The sequence below is a fragment of the Pipistrellus hanaki genome (assembly GCF_964339955.1).
Source record: "Pipistrellus hanaki genome assembly, chromosome: 6".
Taxonomy (NCBI): domain Eukaryota; kingdom Metazoa; phylum Chordata; class Mammalia; order Chiroptera; family Vespertilionidae; genus Pipistrellus; species Pipistrellus hanaki.
In genome coordinates, this window is record NC_140508.1 from 18104924 (window position 1) to 18129151 (window position 24228).

At 42.2% G+C, this 24228-nt stretch overlaps 1 protein-coding gene across 1 annotated transcript in view; it reads right to left on the reverse strand.

Moving 5' to 3' along the window:
• Positions 1-24228, reverse strand: part of CFAP61 (cilia and flagella associated protein 61) — a 226504-nt gene that overhangs the window by 77875 nt on the left and 124401 nt on the right. Inside the window, exons 19-21 of the mRNA XM_084888800.1 lie at positions 12321-12419; positions 5902-6070; positions 221-395 (exon numbers count right to left, since the gene is read on the reverse strand). Of these exons, the coding sequence (XP_084744926.1) occupies positions 221-395; positions 5902-6070; positions 12321-12419 (443 nt within the window). The remainder of the gene's footprint in view (positions 1-220; positions 396-5901; positions 6071-12320; positions 12420-24228) is intronic.

The window sequence follows — 24228 nt, forward strand, 5'->3', positions numbered from 1 at the left end:
ACTATCTCAAGCCTTTTTTTTCTTTCCCCCAGCAAACATGCCGGGGATCCAAAAATGACAACAAGTTGTAAATTAATCTAGAAAACAAAGTGTGACAGATGAATGATTTGGTTGGAATTAATTAGGCATTAATTAAATACTGGAACGAGATGAAGAATTAGATTCATTATTAAGGAAACAACACTGCTCTGAAAAGATGTGCAGTTACCAACACCCTTACCTTCTGTGGTGATGGAGTGGTTTCTTATCCAAATCTGGGCCTTCAAGCAGTCCTCTTCATCATTGAGAGTGAAATGATTGCGAGGAACCTGACCAGTGTATCGCTGCTTCCTACCCTCTGGGATGTCTCTGGTGGTCAGGTGTTGACTGATATCAGCCCCTGTAGGGCATGGGACCTGAGGCATGTTACAGAGAAATGCTTATTTCAGTGGTAACAGATGAAGCACTGATATAGTACTCAATCAATCAATCAATCATAGCAATGTCTGGAATAGCAAGGCCTTTTTTCTGTCCCCAGATACAATTCTTGTAATTGAAACAAGCTAATTCTCAGGAGTTGCTCTGATTATATGATGCTGTGTAACAAATTATTCCAAAAGTCAATGGTGTAAAAAGGCTTTTATAGATTCTGAAAGTCAGTAATTCAGACAGGGCTGGGGTGGGGGGGAGCACACGGGTGCAGTTTTCTATGTGAACAATGTCAGAGGCCTCAGTGGGAAGACTTGAGGGCTGGCGTGACTTGAAGGCTGGGCGCTGAAATCATTTGGAGATAAGCTCTCACAATCCTTTTTCTTTCTTCTAAAGAAAACTTGCTGGGAATCCAAAAATGACAAAAACGTCTAGCAGTTGATATTGGCTGTGGGCTGGGATCTTAGCTGGGGTTGTTGGCTACAACATCCACACGTGGCCTCTCCATGTGGTCTGGGCTTCCTTACAGCACGAGGGCTGGGTTACTGGGGCAAGTGCCCCCAGAGACAAAACCAGTCCGGAGAGCTCTGTGCTCTTCTCTAATCTCACCTTGTTATCCTAGTGGTGTCCCTTCCACCATATTCGGTTCATGGAGGTCATTATATTCTAGACCACATGTGTCAAACACAAGGCCCGCGGGCCAAATCCAGCCCGCCAGGCCTTGCAATGTGGCCCGCACCGCGCTGTCATCACTGCACTCCGCTGTCAGTTTATGACATTGTCAGTTTATGACTGTTCAGTAAACCATTCGGCCCGCGATTTAGGCTGGATTTTAGATTTTGGCCCCTTCTCTGATTGAGTTCGACACCCCTATTCTAGATGCCTGCCCATGGTCAAGAGGAGGAAACCTAAAACCCACCTCTTCCCGCAGGGGCAGTGAAGCGATGGGAGATATTCTCTTTCTCTCGTTCCCATCTTCATCTCTCTCAACACAGAGCCCTCTCAGTATAACTTCTATTCTCATGTTAGACTCAGAGTAAAAACGGACACTGTAAGGAAAGCAACAGTAAAAACACAGTAAAGGATGACACTTGTCCTCAGTGTCAAGGACTCTGTGGCAAACTGAAGGGCTCTGGTCAGAGTTCGACCATGACTCAACTCCGCCCAGTTGTTACCAGGATAGAGTGTGGATTCAGTAGGGCCAGATGTGATTTCTCAAGAAATGCTAAGTACTTTTATTTTCCTGAGGACTGTGTATTATTATTATTATTGTTTCAGTTCAAATTAAAATCAAACAAATACCACTGTGAACACCAAGTAAAATAGCCCAGTGGAGTGAGTTTGCCCAGTGGCAAACTTTTACCTCTCCAATTTTTTTCTTTTTTTAAAAAAAATATTTTATTGATTTTTTTACAGAGAGGAAGGGAGAGAGATAGTTAGAAACATTGATGAGAGAAAAACATCGATCAGCTGCCTCCTGCACACCCGCTACTAGGGATGTGCCCACAGCCAAGGTACATGCCCTTGACCACCGGAATCAAACCTGGGATCTTTCAGTCCACAGGCTGACACTCTATCCACTGAGCCAAACCGGTTTTGGCCACCTCTCCAATTTTCATTTGGCAGCCGGGTGATTATGTGGATGATAACGAGGCCAACACTGTGAGCAAGATTTAAAGGTAACTTGATGCCTCTGCTATTAGACCTGCTCTAGCTGCCTGACATTTTCCTGGTACAAGGCCTCAGGGTGAGATGCAGGGGTGGTGCTCAGCCACGATGGGCAGAAAACTCACTTGTAGTAGAGGTGAATGTGGGTGCAGAGGAAGTTCTTGTCTCTTGAAAAGTGCCTTGTTGTACTGGGCAGATGTGAATGCTGGCTGGTGCTTGAACAAATGGGGTGTCATTAAACCCGATGACCTTTAGGGAAGTTTTTGGTTATATCCTAGTCTGTCACTTTGTCATCATAACTTCACTGCATCTTGGATCCCTCATCTATAAAATGGGGATGGAAGTGGTAGGACCTCAGAAAATTACCCCAAGGATTGCATCAGTTAACACAACTGGCAAATGGCAAAGACAAAACTCTGCCAGGTGTTTCCAGCCCACTTGTGAGGCCTCCACGGAGGCATCCTGCTGTCTCCAGGGGATGGACATCCCCTGTTGGGAAAGACCCTGATTCTTGGAAGTTGTTTCTTAGGCTGAATCAGCACTGTATTCTCATCGCATCTGGTGGTGTGTCCTAATTCAGCTCTCCGGGGCCATGATGTACACGTCTAACTAGTTTTCTACATGAAAACCCTTCAGGTTTTTTGAGGTTAAGCATCCTGAATCTTCACCCCTCTGGCTAAAAATTTTGGGTGTCTTTGAGCCTCTGGACATGCTTTCAGCTTGTTCTTTCCCTCCTTAAATATGACTCCAAGAGACAAATACAATACTCCAAGTGTAGTTGTTTTTGTGACATGTTCTTTGACACGATCATGCTGAGCAGATAAGGGGCTCATCATCTCTACAAGTGGTGTGCACTATGCTCTTTTCTACGTGTTTGTAGCAGGCTCTCTCCTGCGGCTGCACCATTCTAGATTCCATGCTCTTCTTCACCCCATCGAAGATGTAATTAGTCTCCACGAGACCAACAACATCATGCTGCTGAACCACGTCAAGCTCGCCATAACCAACATCTCTCCTCTGGTTGGATGTTCTTGCTTCACCTGCTGGCTTCCAGTGAGTGTCACCCCTTTGAGAGTCCCCTCCACGCTCTTCTCATTGTCAATTCCAGACTCATTTGACTCTGAATTTACAGATTTTTATTCTTTCTCTTTTTGAGGTAACCCAAAGCAGGCGAGGGGCAGGCACTTTTCTCTCTCCATGAGCCATGGGAGCGGCTCAGTGACCTCAGTTGTACATTGAGCGGTTTCAGAGTGGTTTTCAGGACCAGCATATACTCATCAATAAACATAATCAAATCCATGGGCAAAGTTCAGACGGGGGTCAGAGGGTGCTGAATGTGAACTAGGTAATCTTCGTCTTCCAAAACGGAAAGGTCAGAGATAATGCCAGAAGTTGACAGATCAAGGAAAAAACTTCTACAAATGCATTACTATGGAGTTCGGGGACAAAGGCGTTGAAGAACTAACAATAAAAATGCCTCAGAGTGGTTGCCCCTGGCTTGGAGGGAGAGAACAGCCTTCCTCACATGCAACCCTATAGTGCAATGTAATGTTTTATCTTGTGCACAGGTTATCTGATAACAAGATTAAGCGACACTCATTTGAATATCAAAATACTGCATACTATTTTAGAATGGTAGGTGCCATTTAAAGGTCTGATTTGAGGTTAAAACTTGTAATTATATCTTATAACACATATCCTCTTGTTTTGGGTTTCTGCTTTATTTTCACCATTTTGGTTGTGTGCGAGTGTTTTTGTTTTGTTTTTGTAAATTATGAAATTGGGACAAACCATGAGAAAGTTGGAGAAGGAAATTAGAAAAGAAGTAATAGCTGGACTCCTCCCACCTCCAAGGGAACTCAGCTGTTTTTTTGTTTTGTTTTGTTTTTTGTTTTTGTTTTTTCACTCTATGCACCTTTAATTTTTATGTCCTTCTGGAGAAATTAAATTGGAACTCCTTTTATCACTCTTCAGTTCATTTTTCCTGTTGTAAAAAGGGCAAGAGCTTAATGTGCCACAGCTAAAGCTGCAGGGGCAGCTGGACACACATGGGCAGATGCCCGAGTCTGCCACTCATATTTTCCAAAGTCTGCGCTTGCAGGCAGCAGCTGGAATTCAGTGGAGCAGGTGAAGGGGGGCAAGCTAAAGGGGTGCATGGTGCTTTCTTCCGGTATAGTGCTTTAAAGAGAAGAATGCCTACGTGCCAAAACAAGGCATTCCTCGAGGTTTTGTTTTTTTTGTTTTGTTTTTTTTTCCCCCTTTAACTAGGAAAAAAGAAAAGAAGGAGACAAAAGAAAACTACTCAGAGGCTCAGAGTGGGGTCTAGGCTCTGGCTTCACCTGGAAGCTGGTTAGAACTGCATGTATCAGTCGCCCCAGCCCCCTTCACACTCAGAATCTGCATTCAAATGAGATGTACGAGGCGGTGTGTACACACTACACTTGGAGAAGTGCCCCTGAGATGAGAGATTCTAGGTTGAGAAAGTTCAAGTCAGTGGTTCTTTGCCTGGACTTAGAATCATCTGAGAGCTTAAAAAAAATACTGATGGTTGAGTCCTGAGTCTCCACCCCAGAATCATTAAAACAGCACTTCTGGGCTTGGGGGCAGGCATGAGTATATTAAAAAAGTGCTCCAGGCGATCTCAGTGTGTAGGCAAGGCTCAGAGCTGCAGGTTAAGTGACACTCAGTTGCTCAGCTGTCCTCCACCCCACACACGCTGCTTCTCCTTGGCTTGGCTATGAAAGGAAACCTGCACCCTCTCTTCCCCTACCCCCCACCCCTTCCCCTCCCACCCACCAGGGCCATTCACAAGATGGCCTAACTAAGACATGAATGTGGCGGTGGTGCATGGGGTGGGGACAGGTTACTTCGTACTTTTTAGGAACGAACTCACCAAAGGGAGGCCTATCCAGGTCTCTGGGAGAAATGCAATGAAAAGACCCCATCGTTAGTTATAAAATAAATCTCTTGTGATGACAGAGATGTCCTAGTTTGTGAGCCGTATGGAATGCTAATGTGGCAAAGTGAGTATGCTAAGATTTGCTTCCCCAAGACATTTAACGGCTTCAGCTGTATCCAGCAATGCTTTCCTCAAAGGAGGTTTGAGAATTTCATAAAAAAAAAAAAAAAAAAAAAAGTGGGACAGCATAGCTGAAACCAGTTTTGCTCAGTGGATAGAGCATCGGCCTGCGGACTGAAAGGTCCCAGGTTCGATTCCGGTCAAGAGCATTCACCTTGGTTGCGGGCACATCCCCAGTAGGGGGTGTGCAGAAGGCAGCTGATGGATGATTCTCTCTCATTGACGTTTGTAACTATCCTTCTCCCTTCCTCTCTGTGGAAATCAATAAAAAATATTCTTTTAAAAAGTGGACAGCGTGGTCATGGGGTAATCAATTATTCACATTTCCTAGGTTCATAGCGGAGAGAGGACATAAAACGAGGGTAGACAGGAGCTGCGCATGTCTGAAACACTTCTGCGTGAGCCCATCGCCGCCGCCAAACGTCAGTCTCTGGAGGCAGAAGTTAATCTCCAGCGGCGCACGCGGGGCTGCCTGGATGCTGCTCTGCTGAGCGGCACGAGCCAGGCTTCTGGACAACAGCGCCGAGAGTGACATTTCCCCGACCTGCTGTCATTTTCATCCCTGAGCCGAGTGCCTTTCTTGGAAGGGGTTTCCGTGAGGGTTTCGGACACAATCCTGGCCCGGTGCGCGGGCTTTGGAGGGCGCCTTCATGAATACAGAGCGGCAGGTGCCGGGCAGAAGGCGCGCTCCTCACCCGGAGGGCACACGCATGCCTGGCGCACCCTGACCGCCCGGCCGGCCTCACCTGGTACTGCTGCCCGGTGCAGAGGATGAGGTGGTCGTAGAGCACGATGTCCTCCTGGGAGACCACCACGTGCTTGGCTGCCCGGTCTATGGCCGTCATCCTGCCGACCACCACGTTGACCCAGGAGCACAGCGACATCAGCGCGTGATCTTTGTCAGTGTAGCTCTGGCTGCGGGGAGAGGGGCTCCGTCAGTGACATTTGGGCAGCTGACAGGGGGCATTAATTAGACATCTGGTGAGCTGTTCAGGTTCCTTCTCTGACCCCCCACACACCCCCGATTCCTCCCCGTGGGGCTGAGTCTGTGCTCTTGCTGGGGGGTTTACCAGGACCAAGGCTACGTAGTAGGAGATTTTTTGTTATGAGACAGTCACACAATGGCATCGTTCCATTAAAGCTAAATTGTTCTGCTTAGCATTGGCCAGTCCACAACAGGGAGGGAGGGTGTGTGTGTGTGTGTGTGTGTGTGTGTGTATGAAATCATTAATCTATATCCTTCTGCTTCCATTTCATGGCGAGTACAAGATTACTCTACCCAGCAAAGCTATCATTTAGAATTGAAGGCCAGATAAAGAGTTTCACAAATAAAAAAAAAGCTAAAGGAGTTCATCACCACCAAACCAGAATTATATGAAATGCTGAAAGGTATTCTTTAAGAAGAGGAAGAAGAAGATGAAGATAAAAATTATAAACAACAAATACATAACTATCAACAATTGAATCTAAAAACCAAGGGAATAAAAATCTGATGAACAGTATTAACTGGTAAATATAATAGAATCAGGGGTATAGAAAGGGAGCGGACTGATGATTCTTGGGGAAAAGAGGAGTGGGGGGTGCGGGAAGAGACTGAACAAAAATTGTACACCTATGGATGAGGACAATGGGGGGAGGGGAAAGGGCAGCGGGTGGGGTGGGAACCTGGTGGAGGAGAGCAATGGAGGGAAAAAAGAGGAACAATTGTAATAATCTGAACAATAAAGATTTATTAAAATTAAAAAAAACACACACAAAAAAACAAACTTACTCTGGCTGTTGACTTGTCCTAGTGACAAAGGACCAAAAGGGGCTGAGGAAGAAGGAAGTGACGTTGCCCAGGGTTCCCCATGGGAGGGGTCAAGGGCCTGACTATCGAGAACCCTGCCCTATTTGCTGGTGCTTTTCAATAGATTGCTCATTCTTAGAATGAGAGTATGGATTTGAGCCCAAACAACAAAACACGTTTTCCTTAGAGAAGATGTCAACTAGGGAATGATGTTAGAAGCAAGCCCAGTCCCTGCAGTCTTCCGGGATCCATCCTCTCTGCAGGGCGAAGGTGACTGACGGGGAACTGGTACTCCTGCGAGCAGCAGGTCCAGGGTGCCTGGGTTTTCTTGTCTGGGTGTCACCTGAGTTTGAGTATTCTACCGCAGTGTGAGAGAAGTGGCTTTCTTTCTGGTGTTGGTTTCTTTAAAAAGAGTTTTGGGAGGGTTGTTACCGAACTTTCTGGAAGGTGTGACCTCCTACATGTGACACTCTTTTTTAAAAAATATATTTTATTGATTTTTTTACAGAGAGGAAGGGAGAAGGATAGAAAGCTAGAAACATCGACCAGCTGCCTCCTGCACATCCCCTACTAGGGATGTGCCCGCAACCAAGGTACATGCCCTTGACAGGAATTGAACCTGGGACCTTTCAGTCCGCAAGCCAATGCTCTATCCACTGAGCCAAACTGGTTTCGGCACATGTGACACTCTTAGTGACCTTGTTCTGATACCATAGCAAGAGGGCACGGTGGCAGGATAGTAAGTGTCTCATTGAAATCTAGGCTTCACTGGGCCAAAGTCTGTGTCACCAGGGAGACTGGACCCTGGGGCTCCGAGTCCCCTTTGGACAGTTCAGCTTCCTCACCTCTCGACCTGGGATAATTTTCCTCCCCGCACGCCTCGGCCATTGTAAGGGACGCATGTGAGAATGTAAGAGATGCTGTCTTATCAAGTGGGATGCATATGTGAGAGGTATTATTCTAAATAATATTAATGATACATAATCCTGTTTACTCTCCTCGGAGGCAAACAGGACTAAAGTGATAATGGAAGGACATTTTTTCTTTTTGATCCACTCAGGAGTCTGCTCTCAACACACACAAAGAATTCTCGTAATGGATGCACATTAGGCCCCGCACTGGCACCCATGAAAGGGAAGGGAGCACTGGGCTTTGTGTCTCTCCATGAAACAACACTTAAAAACAAGAAAATTTCTTCTTAATAAGAAAAGAAAATTGGGGGCTGGCCTGTCACAGGAAAATAATAGAGAGTGAGGTGAAATTCTTTAAAAAAAAAACAAACACAAAAAACATTTTGGTGGCTTCACAGGAAAACAAGAAACCTCATTGATTTTGTACATTCACGAGAGATCCACAAAGGATTGCTCTTATTTGCATCAAAGTCTCTTTATAATAGGAACAGCCCTGTCAGCCACCCAAGAGGAGGAAAAATTAAACGTCGTTAGTGCACAGGGATTAGTCTTATGAGGATCTGCTCAAAGATAAAGCTCTCGGGGGAAATTTGGGGAAGTCTAAGTTATTTTTAATGACCGTAGGACGATAGTATGATAATGTCAGCACGAAGGTTTCGGAGTTCACATGTGAAGCTCCATGTGGTGGGAACTGGATTTTGGGAGCCGCAGGAAGCATTGGAGAATGTGGGTGCTGCTTTGATAGTCTGTTACCATGGCTCTTCTCGGTTCAGAAGGTCACCGTGCAGGTGAGGACCATCTGTTCTGGATCTCCCTATCCGCTCTGGACCTCCTTTAATGTACTCATCAGGCAGGTGAAACTAAACTTTGGAAATTGTAAGTAATATTTCCCCAAAATTATTACCTACGCAGAGTGAGTGAGCACTGCTTCTAACATGGCAGGGACAGCCTCACGGCCTGAGGACAAGAGAAATGCCTCCATTAGGGCCCTCTGGAAAAGGGAGAAGGAACCAAAGAAGGGACATCCGTGAGACGTGATATTTCTCAAGTGAACTTGACCCTGACTTGAAAAGGATGTGAAAGGTTGTCTTCATAGAACGTTCTGGAGACAGGTAATAAGTAAAAAAAAAAACCAAAAAACAAAAAAAACCAACCAGAAATGCAGGATGGGAAAATTGTTGGAAGGGACATTGGGACAACGCTCCGGATGCAAAACCAGAAGCAAGTCCCAGGGGAGCCGGTGTAAGTCAGGTGGAGACCCGCACTCCGTGGAGTCAGAACCCTTCGGAACTGGAAAGAACCTGGCGGGTTTTCATAAAGGATTTGCCAGGACTCTCAGGGGGAGGAGCACCACAAGGAACTTTGTTACTCAGGGAGGACTGTCCGATGAGTGGGTTTCTCCTGTTTCCGCTTTCCCCTCTCCTCCCACCGCCTGCCCTGCTGAGTCCCTCGCATGTCATTAGCGCCTCCGCCAGAGGCTGAACAGGGCCAGAGAGCGGAGACAAAGACTGGCTTGTGAGAAATACAGTAACAACAAAAATAAACCACAACACTGGTGAGGGCAGGGTTTAGAATACGCATTTAAAGTGAGGAATTGAAATGATTAAGTTTAGGGATGTCAATGCACTTATTTTTTTAAACCCCATGACCAAATCAATTTCCTTAATTGGAATATGAGGGTCATTTGAAAGGCAACATCGTCTTTATGTTTCAATGTGTAGTTTCTAGAATGATGACATGCAGTTGCCCATTCAGAGGCACCGAGCTGTGTTATTTAGTTTCTACCCATGACCTGATTACGATGACGGTCACAGGTATACTTATGGAGGTGACCTTCATCTTTTCAGCATTCATCTCTGAGCGCCTGCTCTGTGCCAAGCACTGTCCTCCATGCTGCGGGCACATCAGTGAGCAAAGCGGCAAAGGATCCCTGCCCTTGTGGAGTTTACATTGTGAAGGATCCAGAATATGAAGAAAAACACATAATTTTAAAAGGCAAATTACATAATATTTTCAAAGATTTTCGTAGCAAGAAGGAATGGAGCAGAGTAAGGAGGATGGAGGCTTGGTTGCAGATGGATGGGTGGTCAGGGGAGGTCTCGGCGAGAAGTTGACATTTAAGCAAAGACTTGGAGAGAGAAAAGCAAAGCCCCACGGTGGGGACCTGCCTGCGGTGTTTCGGGAATACCGAGGAGGCTGGTATGGCTAGAGTAGAAAGAACAGGGGCAACGATGGCAGAAGATGAGGTCAAAGAAATAAGGAAACAGGAGAAGGTTTTAGGTTGGAGTATTCCGGGACTTTCTGTGATGATGGGAAAGGTCTGTAGCTGTCTGACATGGCAGCTACGACCACATGTGGCTATTTGAGCACTTGTAGTAAGGCTAGCATAATTGAGAGGCTGAATTTTAGAGCTCATTTAAGTCTAATCAATTTATTTTTTACTTAAAAAAAAAAAAAGCTTTAATTTTGTTTGAGAAATTTATAAACATTTTAACAGCAGAATCACCTAAAAACCCCGCAATGCAGAAATGTTCCTGCCAACATTAAAAAGAATTATCCTGTAACCAATAAAAATGTTGTCAACCACAACATTTTATGACAGATACCTTATTTTTCATTTTAAACAAGTTTTAAAACCTTTTTGATAGTTTTGTAGATCCTATAATATCCTTTTTTTTTAGATAAAATGGAGCATGATAATGCCATTAAAATCAATATTTATATCTAAAAGCAAACTCCTAATAAGACTTTCCACCAAGACTATCCTATTCCCTTTTTTGTATGTTATCACTTTAAAAACCTTAACTCGAATCAGTTTAAACCTAAACAGCCACACGTGGCTAGGAGCCACCACCCGGGGCAGCTTGGGGTTGAAGTGGTCTGACTCACGTTTGTGCAGCATTGTTCTGGCCGCTGCGCTGAGAATGCGGAGAGGCGAGCAGACCTGGGGCCCCGGGTGACTTCCCACCCAGCCGCACGCAGACCCCACACCTGTCTCACCAGGAAGTCCTTCCTGGTTCTTCCCCACAGCACACCGCCCAGGGCTGACAAGCCTTTGTCACACTAAGTTAAACTGCTCGGGAGACATTTGTCAATAACACCAGCGTTTCCTGGGAAGCGTGTAAGTTAGAACGAGGGCAGTGAGGGATGGGACTATACATGTATTGACCCTCTACTTTTTGTCCGAACTTACTGTTATACTAATTTTAACAAAAAAGTCCAGCAGGGTTGGCTTCTCATACACTTACCAAAGTAAAAACAAAAAACAAAAAAACAACAACAAAAACACACACAAACAAAACCAAAGTCCAGAGAATGAAAATCCTTTTGTGGTAAGGACAGGATCTGAATCTGAATCCGCTTGACTCAAAACCCATGATTTTTCTTCTTCTTCTTCTTCTTCTTTTTTTTTTTTTTTAAACCACATCCTAATGATGTTCTTTAAAAAAAAAAAAAGTTCATGGTCTGACAAATGTCTTAGGTCAGAGTGAGCCTGGTTCTGCTCACAGGAAAGCTGCAGGTTTCTCACTGCCTGCCTCACTGTTTGAAGGCACAGTGAGCCCTTTGCACAGAGGAAAGAGGACCTCTTTGTCATGGACACTACAATAAATGCCCCGAGAGGGAACCATTTCCTTCCTCCTCATTAAAAAACTGAGAGCACTGTTTCTAGAGGCAGGGAGCCTAATCATTCTCATCCCCATGTTTTGCTGCAGGAAATTAAAATTGCTGGAAGCTGTGTGATAATGAAATGGGATTCTACCGGGGTGCAATCAGCAAGGCTTGCCCAGACTGGCCTGGAAGGACTTCCTGGTCAGCCCGTATTAGGAATGACCTAGGTGGGTGTGAGACCCACCCCCCAGGCAGGGGCCTGCCCTTTAGCTCCCAAAGCTGAACCGTGGGGCACTGCCTGGTCTGATGTAACTACAGTCGCCCAGCTCTCCTGCTCTATCGGTGCCGCTCAGAACCCCAGCGCAGACGGTGGCTGGGTCAGGAGCTCCATCCATTGTGTGGAAGAGGGCACAGGTCTTCCCACAAATAGGAAAGGGCAGCCCAGCCCTGCCATCCACACGTCAACAGGTTCGTACCCGTGTCTCCTAAGTGACATCCGAACTCCAGGAGAAAAGCCCACCACTTGCCTCTTTCCAATCTGAAATCCACTTAGCACCGAAATGACGGCTTAAACATTAGGACATATGCCGAAACCGGTTTGGCTCATTGGATAGAGCGTCGGCCTGCGGACTGAAAGGTCCAAGGTTTGATTCCGGTCAAGGGCATGTACCTTGGTTGCGGGCACATCCCCAGTAGGGGGTGTGAAGGAGGCAGCTGATCGATGATTCTCTCTCATCGATGTTTCTAACTCTCTCTTTCTCTCTCCCTCTCTGTAAAAAATCAATAAAATATATATTTTTTTAAAAAACAAAAACATTAGGACATTTAGGAAGGAAAGAGCAAATAGAATTCATACTCGCTTGCTAAAAACTTCCTTTGTTCAGAGCCCAGAAGTTTTTTCCCAGGGAGTCCGTGGGTTGAAATTAGCGTGAGGTTGCTGAACTTCAGGTGAGCGCTAGGGAGGAAGAAAAAAACAAAACAAAAAAAGAGGTAAAGCACGATTCGGTGAAAGTTTATTCTACAGTTGACCCTTGAACAATGTGTGGGTTAGGGTATCAACTCCTCATGAAGTAAAAAATCCATGTGTAACTTAGACACTCCCAAAACTCAACTACTATCACCTATTACCAATATTGTAAAACAGCCAATTAACACGTATTTTGTATGTTATATGTATTATATACTGTCTATAATAATAAAAGCGTAATATGCTAATTAGTCGAGATGTCCTTCTGGATGAAGCCGGAGCAGAGAGGGAAGCCTGGGTCCCGGGTGCCAGAGGGAAGCTGGTGCCAGCACCTAGGGGAGGAAGGCCTACTCTTGCACGAATTTCGGGCATCGAGCTTCTAGTATTACTATAATAAAGAAGCTGAGAAAAGAAGATATTAAGAAAAACAAGGAAGAGAAATACCTTCACTGTGTTTACTGAAAAAAAATCCACATCTAAATTTGTAGACAGGGATCCAAAGATCATCTAATCCCATTGGTCAACATTAGCTTTATTACTTCCATACATATGTACAGTTATATATACACACATTTATATATGCATACACACACACACACACACACACACACACACACATATATATATATATAAATGTGTGTGTATATATGCATATACACACACACACACACACACATATGCATACACACACACCACACACACACACACACACAAACACATATACAGGGAGAGCCAAAAGCAGATTTACAGTTGAGTCTGTGAAACAGTTGATTCTTGTATTATTTATTAATTATTGTATTATTTTCCATATGACAGTTATAAACCTACCTTTGCCACAGCCCATCTATCCCTCAAATCAGAATATCCAAGTAAATTTTAGAGAATTCCTGTCAAGAGTAAAACTGCCTCACATTTGCATTAGGCTTTCCAGGGCCTGAGGCGTGTGCATGGGCATTATCACAGAGATTAAAATTCACGCCCTCCCCACTCACCTCTCCTGGCCTCTAAGCAGTCCTGGGAGTGATGTTAAGTAGGATACCCAGCACACGGGAGTGGAGGCTTCTGAAGAACTTCTGTGCTTAAGACTCCCTCCTTCAGGATTGAAAATATTCCTGATGCAAATCTGCCCTCCAGCTAGCATCAGCAAAATCTACTGGATGAGCTGATCTTTTATAAGTTTCAGGGTGATTGATGAGAAAGATACATTTTCCTAAAATCTCTTCTTAGTTCACATCTCCCCTTAAACCAACCAAATGCAAAAACAAACAAACAAACAAACAAAAATCCTCCACCAAGTCCGAGGAAAACACCTGTCCCCTTCCCCATGAGGAAACTGGACATTTTCCAGATGTGAAAATGCTACCCATGTACTGACAGTCTGTTAGTACCACCTACGAGCAGGACCTGTGGCAGCGGCACGGACCAGCCATGTAATAAACTCAACTGCTCCTGACATTTAAAAACAGCTAAATATTAGGAAAGGTTTTGCTCTAAAGTCTCTAAGGATGTGTGTCATTTAAGAATAAATATTCTTATTTGATACAAAGAAAGCCAAGCACATCTTATCCTCTAATAATAATAAAATTTTTGAATACGTTCAAATAACCTAAAGGTCACAATTAACCCCAGCTCTTATGGCTGCCGATTTGCAAATGCACACTGACGACAGGCCGCTGATTTATTACCATTTCACGAAAATGCAAGCAATAATACATGTTTTATACTCACATGCAGTTAAAGTTTATTTTGGCTTTGGTGCCTGTGTGATGGAAATGTGGTTTATGTTGTACTAATAAAACAGGTTTACATGCAGGCCCCTCTTAAAATTCTGTGTGAAAAAAAGGCTTAATAATTATCCAGCTATATCTTTTACTACAAAGACTAATCCCCTTGGTACTGAGTAATTTGAATGATCTAACGACATGGATAAAATAGCTTGTAAATTGCCAAATTACCACTCTGTAGTATCCTGAATTATGCTATTATGCAATTAAAGATCTCACCAAGATTTTTTTTTGGGGGGTGGGGGGTAGGGGGAGTATTTTCTGGATTTTTACCTTTTAAAGGAACCAGCTTCACCCAGCCAGACTGGCTCAGTTTGTTGTCATCTTGTGTACCAAAAGGTTGCCAGTTCAATTCCTGGTCAGGTCACATACTTGGGTTGTAGGTTCAATCCCCAATCAGGGTATGTACAGAAGACAACCAATCGGCGTTTTTCTCTCTCCCTTCCTCTCTCCAACCATGTCTTTGGATGAGGATTACAAAAAAGAAAAAAGAAAGAAAAAAAGGAACCTGCCAAATTCGTTTTGTACTCTTCATTGTGGCTGTCTGGTCCTTTATTAAATCTTCAAGATCACCACTTTAATGGTTCTTGTTCTCCATACCATTCCCCTTCTACATTCTCCACAAGTACATTTCCCACACCATGAAAAAACACACAAAACAGAGAACAGCCACCAGGCAACCCCCTCCCTTGTTTCCCTTCTTGCCACTTCCCAAGCATCGCCATCCACAACATAGTCTTCCATTCCTCCTGATTCAGAAGTCAGGCGTCTGCCCACTAACCCTGTATATTCTTCATGTTCCTCTCCCCTCCTCTCCCTATAACTGCAAATTTCTCTTACAACTGTACTCAAGAAATCTGGAAGTAACCAGTCTACTGCTGGTAAGGGGGAGCCACTATGCCAATAGAGGCCATGGCCCTTTTTCCAAGAACCACAATGCCCAGGGTTCTGTTACATGACAAAGTGTGGAATGAATCTGGAAGGCTGCTAGAAGTCTCTACTCACGTTGACTCATGAAGGAAGAGTGGGTGGGATGGGGGAAGATCCTGGTATCAGTCAGGGTCCAGGCTGGAAACGAAGGGCAACTCCACAAAGTTCAACAAAATGAAGGCATGTGTAGGGTTCTGAGAACCAATAAGGGATGGGGAGTCACCCAGGAGCTAGCAACAGCGGTCTGCCTTTACTGATTTAGATCATAAAGAGCAAGGGATGGAGGAAATGGTGGCAGTTGGGCCAGGGAGGAGGCCCCACCCAGGAGGTGCAGCCATAGCGCATGCTCCCACAACAACACTGTCATGAGGTTCTCTTTTATGATGGATTTTTATTTTTCCCACCAGCTCCTCCTCCTTTGCCCATTTATTTTTCACAAGCTTCACAGTCTTTTTTGTTAATTGAAATTATTGGGATGACATTGGTTCACAAAACCATATAGGTTTCAAATATACAACTCAATAAAATATTACACACTGCATCAAGTGCCCATTGCCCCAAGCAAAGTCTCTTTCTGTCTCAATTTCCCTACCCCACCCCCCTTTGCCCACTTCCACCTACCCACAAGCCCCTTTGCTCTCTGGCTATCATCACACTGTTGACTGAGTTATGTATATATGTTTTTTTGCCTAATCCCTTCACCGTCTTTCCTCCATTAACCCACTTTCCCACCCCTCTGATAGCTATCAGTCTGTTCCATACCTCTGTTTCCATTTGTTTGTCAGTTTATTTTGTTCGTTAGATTCCAGATATAAGTGAGAATGTATGGTGTTTGTTTTTCTCTGATTGGCTTAGTTTGTTCAGCATAATAATCTCCAGGTGCACCCATGTCATCTCAAAGGGTAAGAGTTCCTTCTTTTTCACAGCCACGTAAGATTCCATTGTGTAAATGTAACACAGCTTTCTTATCCAATCATCTACTGATGGGCACTTGGGCTCTAGATCTTGGCTATTGTAAATAACACTACATTGAACATAGGCGTGCATATGCATATATTCCTTCAAATAGTGTTTTGGGATTCTTAGGATATATTCGCAGAAGTGGGATTTCTGGGTTAAATGGGAGTTCCATTTATACTTTTTGAGGAAACTCCATAATGCCTTCCATACTCACCGTATGCGTCTGCGTTCTCGTTAACAGTGCACGAGGGTTTCCTTTTCTCCACGTCCTCTCCAGAACTTGTTTGTTGATTCATTGACGATAGCCATTCTGGCAGGTGTGAGGTGACAAGTCATTGTGGTTGTAATTTGTGCTTCTCTGTTGATTAGGGATGTTGAACATTTTTCATATAGCTATTGGCCATCTGTGTGTCCTCTTTGGAGAAGTGTCTATTCAGATCCTTTGCCCATTTTTAAATTGGGTTGTTTGTCTTCCTGGTGTTGAGTGGTATACATTTTGTATATATTTCAGAAATTAATTCCTTAATAGATGTATCATTGGCAAATATGTTCTATCAGGTTCCCTCTTCATTTTGTTGATGGGATCCTTTGCTGAGCAAAAACCTTTTAGTTTGAGGTAGTCCAACTTACAATTTTTTACTTTGTTTCCCTTGTACCAAGGGGACAAATCAGCAAAAATACTGTTCCAATAGATGCCCGAGATTTTACTGCGTTTTCTTCTAGGATTTTTATGGTTTCACATCTTACATTTATGTCTTTTATCAATTTTGAGTTTATTCTTGTTTATGGTATAAGTTGGTGGTCTAGTTTTATTATTATTATTATTTTTGCATATACCTTTTCAATTTTCCCCAACCCATTTATTGGAGACTATCTTTACTCCACTGTATGCTCTTGCCTCCTTTGTGAAATATTAACTGAACATAATGGCATGGGTTGATCTCTGGGCTCTCTGTTCTGTTCCATTAATCTATATCCTATTCTTATGCCAGTACCGGACAGTTTTGATTGCAATGGTTTGTAGTATAGGTTTATATCAGGTAGTATGACACTTCCAACTTTTTTCTTCTTTATCAAGATTGCTAAAACTATCCAGGGACTTTTAGTTCCATGTAAATTTTTGAAATATTTGTTTTAGCTCTGTGAAATATGACATGAATATTTTTATAGGAATTACATTGAATTTATAGATTGATTTGGGTAGTATAAACATTTTAATTATGTTAATTCTTCCAGCCCATGTACACAGAATATACTTCCACTTGCTTGTATCTTCCTCATGCCTTTCTTCAATGTCTTATAGTTTTCTGAGTATAGGTCCTTTATCTCATTGGTTAAAATTTATTCCTAGGTACCTTCTTTTTTTGTTTTTGCAATAGTAGGTGGGATTGTTGCCTTAATTTATCTTTCTAATAGTTCATTATTAGTGTATAAAAATGCCACCAATTTCTGAATATTAATTTTATATCCTGATACTTTACTGAATTCAGTTATCAATTATGATAGTTTTTTTGGTGGAGTCCTTAGTGTTTCTAGGTATAACATAATGTCATTCGTGAATAATGAGAGTTTTACTTCCTCATTTCCAATTTGGATGCCTTTTATTTTTTTCTTGTTGTCTGATTGCTGTGGCTAGGACTTCCAGTACTATGTTGAATAGGAGTGGTAAAAGTGGACATCCCTGTCTTGTTTCTACTTTTAGGGAAAATGGTTTTAGTTTTTGCCCATTGAATATGATGTTGGCTGTAGGTTTGTCATATATGACCTTAATTACATTGACATATGTTTCCTTAATTTTCACTTTGCTGAGAGTTTGTATCATAAATGGGTGCTGGGTTTCGTCAAATGCTTTTTCTGCATCTACTGATAGGATCATGTGATTTTTATCCTTAATTTTGTTGATTTGTGAATATTGTAACAAACTTGCATCCCAGAATGAAACCCTCTTGATCTTTTTAATGTATTTCTGGATTCAATTCCTTAATGTTACGTTGAGGATATCATCTATGCTCATCAGAGATATTCATCTATAATTTTCTTTCTTTGTAGTCTTTATCTGGTTTTTTAATTAGGATAATGCTGGCCTTGTAAAAACAGTTTGCAAGTCTTCACTCCTTTTGAATTCTTTGGAATAATTTGAGAAGAATTGGTATTAGTTCTTGTTTGAATATTTGATAAAATTTGCCTGAGAAGCTATGTTGTCCAAGACTTTTGTATGCTGGGAGTTTTTTATTTTATTACTACTTCAATTTCATTAGTTGTATTTGGTCTATTCTAATTTTCTGATTCTTTCTGATTATGTTTTAGAAGATTGTATGTTTCTGGGAATTGGTCCATTTTGCCCAGGTTGTCCAATTTGTTGGCATACAGTTGTTCACAATATTGTGTTACTATCCTTTGTATTTCTGTGATGTCAGTTGTTACTTCTCATTCATTTTTTATTTATTTGGATCCTGTTTGTTTCTTGATGAGTCTGGTTAAAGGTTCATCAATCTTATTTATATTTTCAAAGAACCAGTTCTTCGTTTCATTGATCTTTTAAATTTATTTTTAGTCTCTATGTAATTTATTTCCACTCTGATCATTATTTCTCCCTTCTTTTTATATTGTACTCTGGGCCTTGTTCTTTTTCTCATTCTTTTAGGTGTAGGATTAGATTGGTTTTTGAGATTATTCTTGCTTCTTGAGGTTGGCCTATTATGCTATGAACTTCCCTCTCAGAACTGATTTTTCTGTGTCCTGTGGATTTGGGGTTGTGTGTTCATCTTCATTTGTTTCCACTTATCTTTTGATCCCAATGGGGCGGAGTATCAGGAACTTGGCTGGGAATATCCAAACAGTCTCCCATTGGTGCTTGCAAGCAGGAGCGCTGGCATTTTTTCCTTCTTCTTGGGCAGAGCTCAGAGGGGAGCTAGGAATTACCCACTCCCCTCCCCCGCCCTCCTCCCCCCCCCCCCACACACACACAATGTAGTCACACACACCAGCACCTGCCCCTTTGTTTCCAAGGCAAAAGCTTCCCTGATAGTCATGCTCCAAAGTCCCAGCTCTGAGAGGCACTCTGGTCCCCCTGTGCAGCTGAACCAAGCAGGACAGGGCTGGTCAAGTGATTCAACAGGTGGTGGAGGGGTGCTGGCTGTGCATTCAAGGTTGGGAATACTGGCCCTCTTTCCAAAGCCACACAGTTAGTCATTGTCTGAGTCTCTGCCAAGAGCCTCCCCAGAAAAAGAAGGCCCCAAAAGTCACTGCTGGGTGTAGTCAGAAGATCCCTCTGCAGGACTGAGCATGGCAGAGTGGCCTTGCCAGCAGTCAGGGAACGGGCAGTGCACTCCCCAGGCCGGTGCTGGCACAGCAGGAGTGCTCTTTCCTAGGAAGGTGGCATCTGGTTTCCCAGATGGACTGAATCCCCACTGATTTTCACCTCCAGATGCTATTCGACTCCTCTTCTCATCTCTGTTGCTCTGGTTTGGGAATCCCTGCGGGGGATTGAGACCTCACACTTCTGGGGAAGAGACAGTGTTGCAGCCATGATATCCTCTGGCTTCTCAGCTGCCACAAGTGGATTCAGGGACCAGCCCTGTCTGCGTTTCAACCCTTCTTATCAGTCTCTAGTGGCTTCTTCTGTAAATCCTTGGTTATAATATATTTCAGTTTAACTAGCCTTCCGTTGGTTATTCAGGTTGATTGCTTTATAATGTAGCTGTAAATCTGGTTTGGGGCTGGGGACAGGTAAATGCAGCTTCTATCTACTTTATAGCCACCTTGGAATCCTACCAAGTTTCCTTGTCTTCATGTCTGTCTCCCTGGGTGATATTTTTTACCATCATGACTTTATATTACATTTTCATTGTTGCTTTCTTCTGATCTAGAAACCCAATTTCAAATGCCTATCCGTCCTAACAGGGCTGCTTCGGGCCTCTCAAATTCAATGTGTCCACACAAAGGTCTTGTAACTCCACTCCATCCCTCCTTTATTTTCATAAAAGGCACGGCCAACTAACCACCATCCATGTTCAGAGTTTGGGAGCTAACTTCAGACTCCTACCCTTTTGCTCACTTTCCCAAACTGGTCCATCATGTCCAGTTACTTTTACCTTGTCCACATCTCTTGAATATCTCCCTTCTGCCATTTCCAGGACGTATTAGCCTAGCTCATATTCTTGCCAAGAGAAATAGTCTCAGGGTTAGTCTCTCTGGCACAGTCTTTCTCCCTTGCCCATTTTCCACACAACTACTGGAAACCACTTTTTAAATTAAATCCAATACCAATCATTTCTGGTTTTTAAAGTCTCCTTGTTTGCTCACCATATTGATAACAGCAGAACAGAGCAGCTAAGAACATGGACTCGAGTTTCAGATTGCTTCATTTGAACTCTTGGTTATAGAACTTCCTCACTTTTACCTTGGAAAAGTTGTTTAGCCTCTTTGTGACTCAGTTTTCTAGCCTGTAAGATGGAAATAATAGAAACTAATGCTACATAGGGGTGCTGTGAGGATTAAATGAAATAGTATTTGTAAAATATTTAGAATATTGCCTGCTACATAAAATATTTTCAATGAACGTTGACCATTTTTATTACCAAATGTTAAATACAAATTCTGGAGCATGGTATTAGGCCTGGTGGGCAGGACCAAACATAACCACCCCAACCCTCTTTGTAGCATCTACCTTCTTGTGATTCATTCAAGTACCCTGCCTTCTCCATGCTTTTACATAAGATCAACATCAGCATTTACACCTTTTCCAATTCCATATTTTTTATTTAATTTTTAATTTGAATTAGAAGCATCCAAATATTTAATTTCTTAAATGTTTAAAAATATGTTTTTTATTGATTTTTTTTTTTTTACAGAGAGGAAGAGAGAGGGATAAAGAGTTAGAAACATCGATGAGAGAGAAACATCAACCAGCTGCCTCCTGCACAACCCCCATTGGGGATGTGTCCCCAACCAAGGTACATGCCCTTGACCGGAATCGAACCCCAGAACCTTTCAGTCCACAGGCCGACGCTCTATCCACTGAGCCAAACAGGTTTCAGCTAATTTCGTAAATTTGTAACTATCTAAAAGTATTGGTCCAAAATCATGAAGTTTATAATGGGGAATTCCAAGAGATTTTAGCATTCTGAGGATGACATATGGAAATCAAATGTTTAAGACTTTTAATTTGATTACCTATGAATATTTTAAAAGTTCCTGCAAATAGAATAGCAGGTCACAGGGTACATCTTGGGTTTGGTCATTCATTATACAAAATGGCAGGAACAGCACGACCACAGAAGAAGCACGATTCTCAGGTCTAATGATGTTGGCCTAATTTTATGTAAACAGTACCTAACCACACTGTGGGCCTTCTGCTCTGAAATCAAAGGTCACCATGGTATGGAAGGGGGGACAGGTTAGGAGGGGGGGGGAGTTCAAGTTAAGTGCTCAAACCAATGAAACATTAAACAAGTGCACCTGCATTTTCACAGCAGATGATTCCAGTGGGGATTTCACGTTGCTGTGGATACAAGGGGAGGAACAGCTCAGAGATACTTGTAAAGCAGGGAGGGATTAGAGTATCTAGGGAAATAAGTAAAAGGTATTGCATTTCATTCCATGCTTCTGGAGGACAGCTACAAAATGAGGTCTAAACATTCTTATCCTTCAAATGAAGAGGGTCACATTGCCAATTTATTGTGAACATAATAAAAGAAACAAACTTTTCACGTTGCTTACGCTTCTAGGCGGCAGAAACCTGCCAACCTTCCAGGTGAATGCTCCTTTTTTATTTTATTTTATTATTATTATTTTTTTTTTGGCATAGCAAGGGTAAGCAAAACAAGAGATTGATAATTAATTGCTTTCGTTAATGCTTTTATTTTAGCAGATGAATACTGTTGAGAGAGAATAATTACCCATATCAATCTAAATGTTCCAATTTAATTTACTAAAATCTCCGCTTTCTGAATGATTCAAAACAATGACAAAAATATGCGCCAAATGACATTGAATCCTAGCTCAAGACAGATATTTAACCTAACTGCATATTATACTAGTCAGAGAATAACTCAGATTTAATTAGGTCTTAATGAGAAAACTTAATGTTACAAAATTAATGAATGATAAAATGGTATGGACGGGGTTTAAAAGTTGGGAGTTCTGTGAACTTCCAATATTATAAGAAAATATAAGGCAGGACAAATAAAAATGTTTATTATTAGTATAATACATTAAAAGAATCTACCAGTTTTTCCCTGAAAAACATGTTAAACTTTCTTCAGCAATATTGTTTTTTTCCTATTTAGATTACAGAAGAGGTTTTTGGACTAAGGTCCTTCGCTCCTTCATTTTGTTGTATTAGTAAAAATCACAAAGCAGCTTCATCCATGGCCACACAGCTGCTGGCAGCAGCACACTCTGACTTCCAAAAGAGTGTGAGATCAAGGATTCTGAGCACTTGGGGATGGAGTGTTCACGGGGTAAGGAAGAGGCAGGAATCTTTCTCCCTGACCTTACTTCTCTCTTCTCCTGGGTGTCATCTTGCTTGGCTCCCCTATTCATGGAAACCCCAGCAGGAACCAGGAGGCGCCTGGAGAAAGGGCTTAGGAGCAAGTAAGAGTATGCTTGTGGGAGTGACCTTGGTGCTCTATGGATCCTCCAGGGACCAAACAGGTGAGGGGGTAGCCCAGGGTAAGGAACTGGGAGGGTGGGGGAAGATATATGGGGATTCAGGATCTCACAAGAAAAACCTTTGTATCTCCACATAAAAGAAAACAAATACCAAAAAGAAAAAGAAAAAGAAAAAAAAGAAAAGAAGTATAATGTTTGAAATGTCCATTTGGAAATTTTGGCAAAACAGAATAAAGTGAAATTTGGCTTTGCTTTATGATGTAGAGCAGTGTTACCCAACCATCTCTCATGATGAGAATCACCTGGTGGAGTTGTTAAAACACAGATTCCTGAATCCCAACTAAGAAGTGCTAAACTAGAATTTTTGGGAACATATAGGTAAAATTGTATACTTAACTAGTGCTTTAAGACAGATGTTATATACAGAGCACTAAGTTAGGTATGCAATTTTACCTATATGTTCTCAAAAATTCTAGTTTAGCACTTCTTAGTTGGGATTCAGGAATCTGTGTTTTAACAACTCCACCAGGTGATTCTCATCATGAGAGAAGGTTGGGAAACACTGATGCAGAGAAAATGATTAATATTTTTTTTATATATGTAGTAAAAAGTTATATTTATACTTTGAGTATATGCTTATATACATTGGACATACACAAGATGTAGATATCAAGATGGCAGTTATAAAAACGAGTTGGAAAGCGTTTGCACACAGATATGGCAAAATACCAGTTCTGTAAGATTGGAATAACAAAGAACTATGGGAATTCAAAAGCAAGTGAGATCACGGTGGGGTAGGATGAGAAAGGTTTTATGTTTTGGGAAAATGCTGTTTGTTAGGAAACTTTATTAACACCCTGTGGGTAGGTTTCCTCATGCTTGACGAATTATTGATATATTTTCTTGGACCTTCATTCTTCATGATGATGGTTTAAGCATAAAGGTTTGTGGAACATTTCCTTACTAAATCCAATTCAGTATATAAATACTATGTCTTGGGGTAATGACCTCAGCTATGCAATGATTAATGATAACTTAATAATTATGCCTGGTAAGCCCTGACATAATGACATGATCTAGAAGTTATAGGATTTGTTGAAAACTAGAAAATGTGGTAGTTTAGGTACAGTGAGTAATTATAGGGGGAAATGGGTTTTCTTAGAGATAAGGCTGCCAATTTTAAGAAATTATGTGATGACTTCTAATTTCATACCATTGTGATCTGTGAAGATGCTTGATATGATTTTGATCTTCTTAAATTTATTGAGACTTGTTTTCTGTCCTAACATGTGATCTATCCTAGAAAATGTTCGACGTTAACTTGAAAAGAATGTATATTCTGCTTTTTTGGGATGAAATGTTCTCAAAATATCAATTAAATCCATCTGTTTTAGCAGTGATATTCAAGGCTGCTATTTCCTTGCTGATTTTCTGTTTGATTTACCCATTAATGTTAATGGGGTGTTAAAATGCCCAACTATGACTGCATTACTCTCAATCTCTCCCTT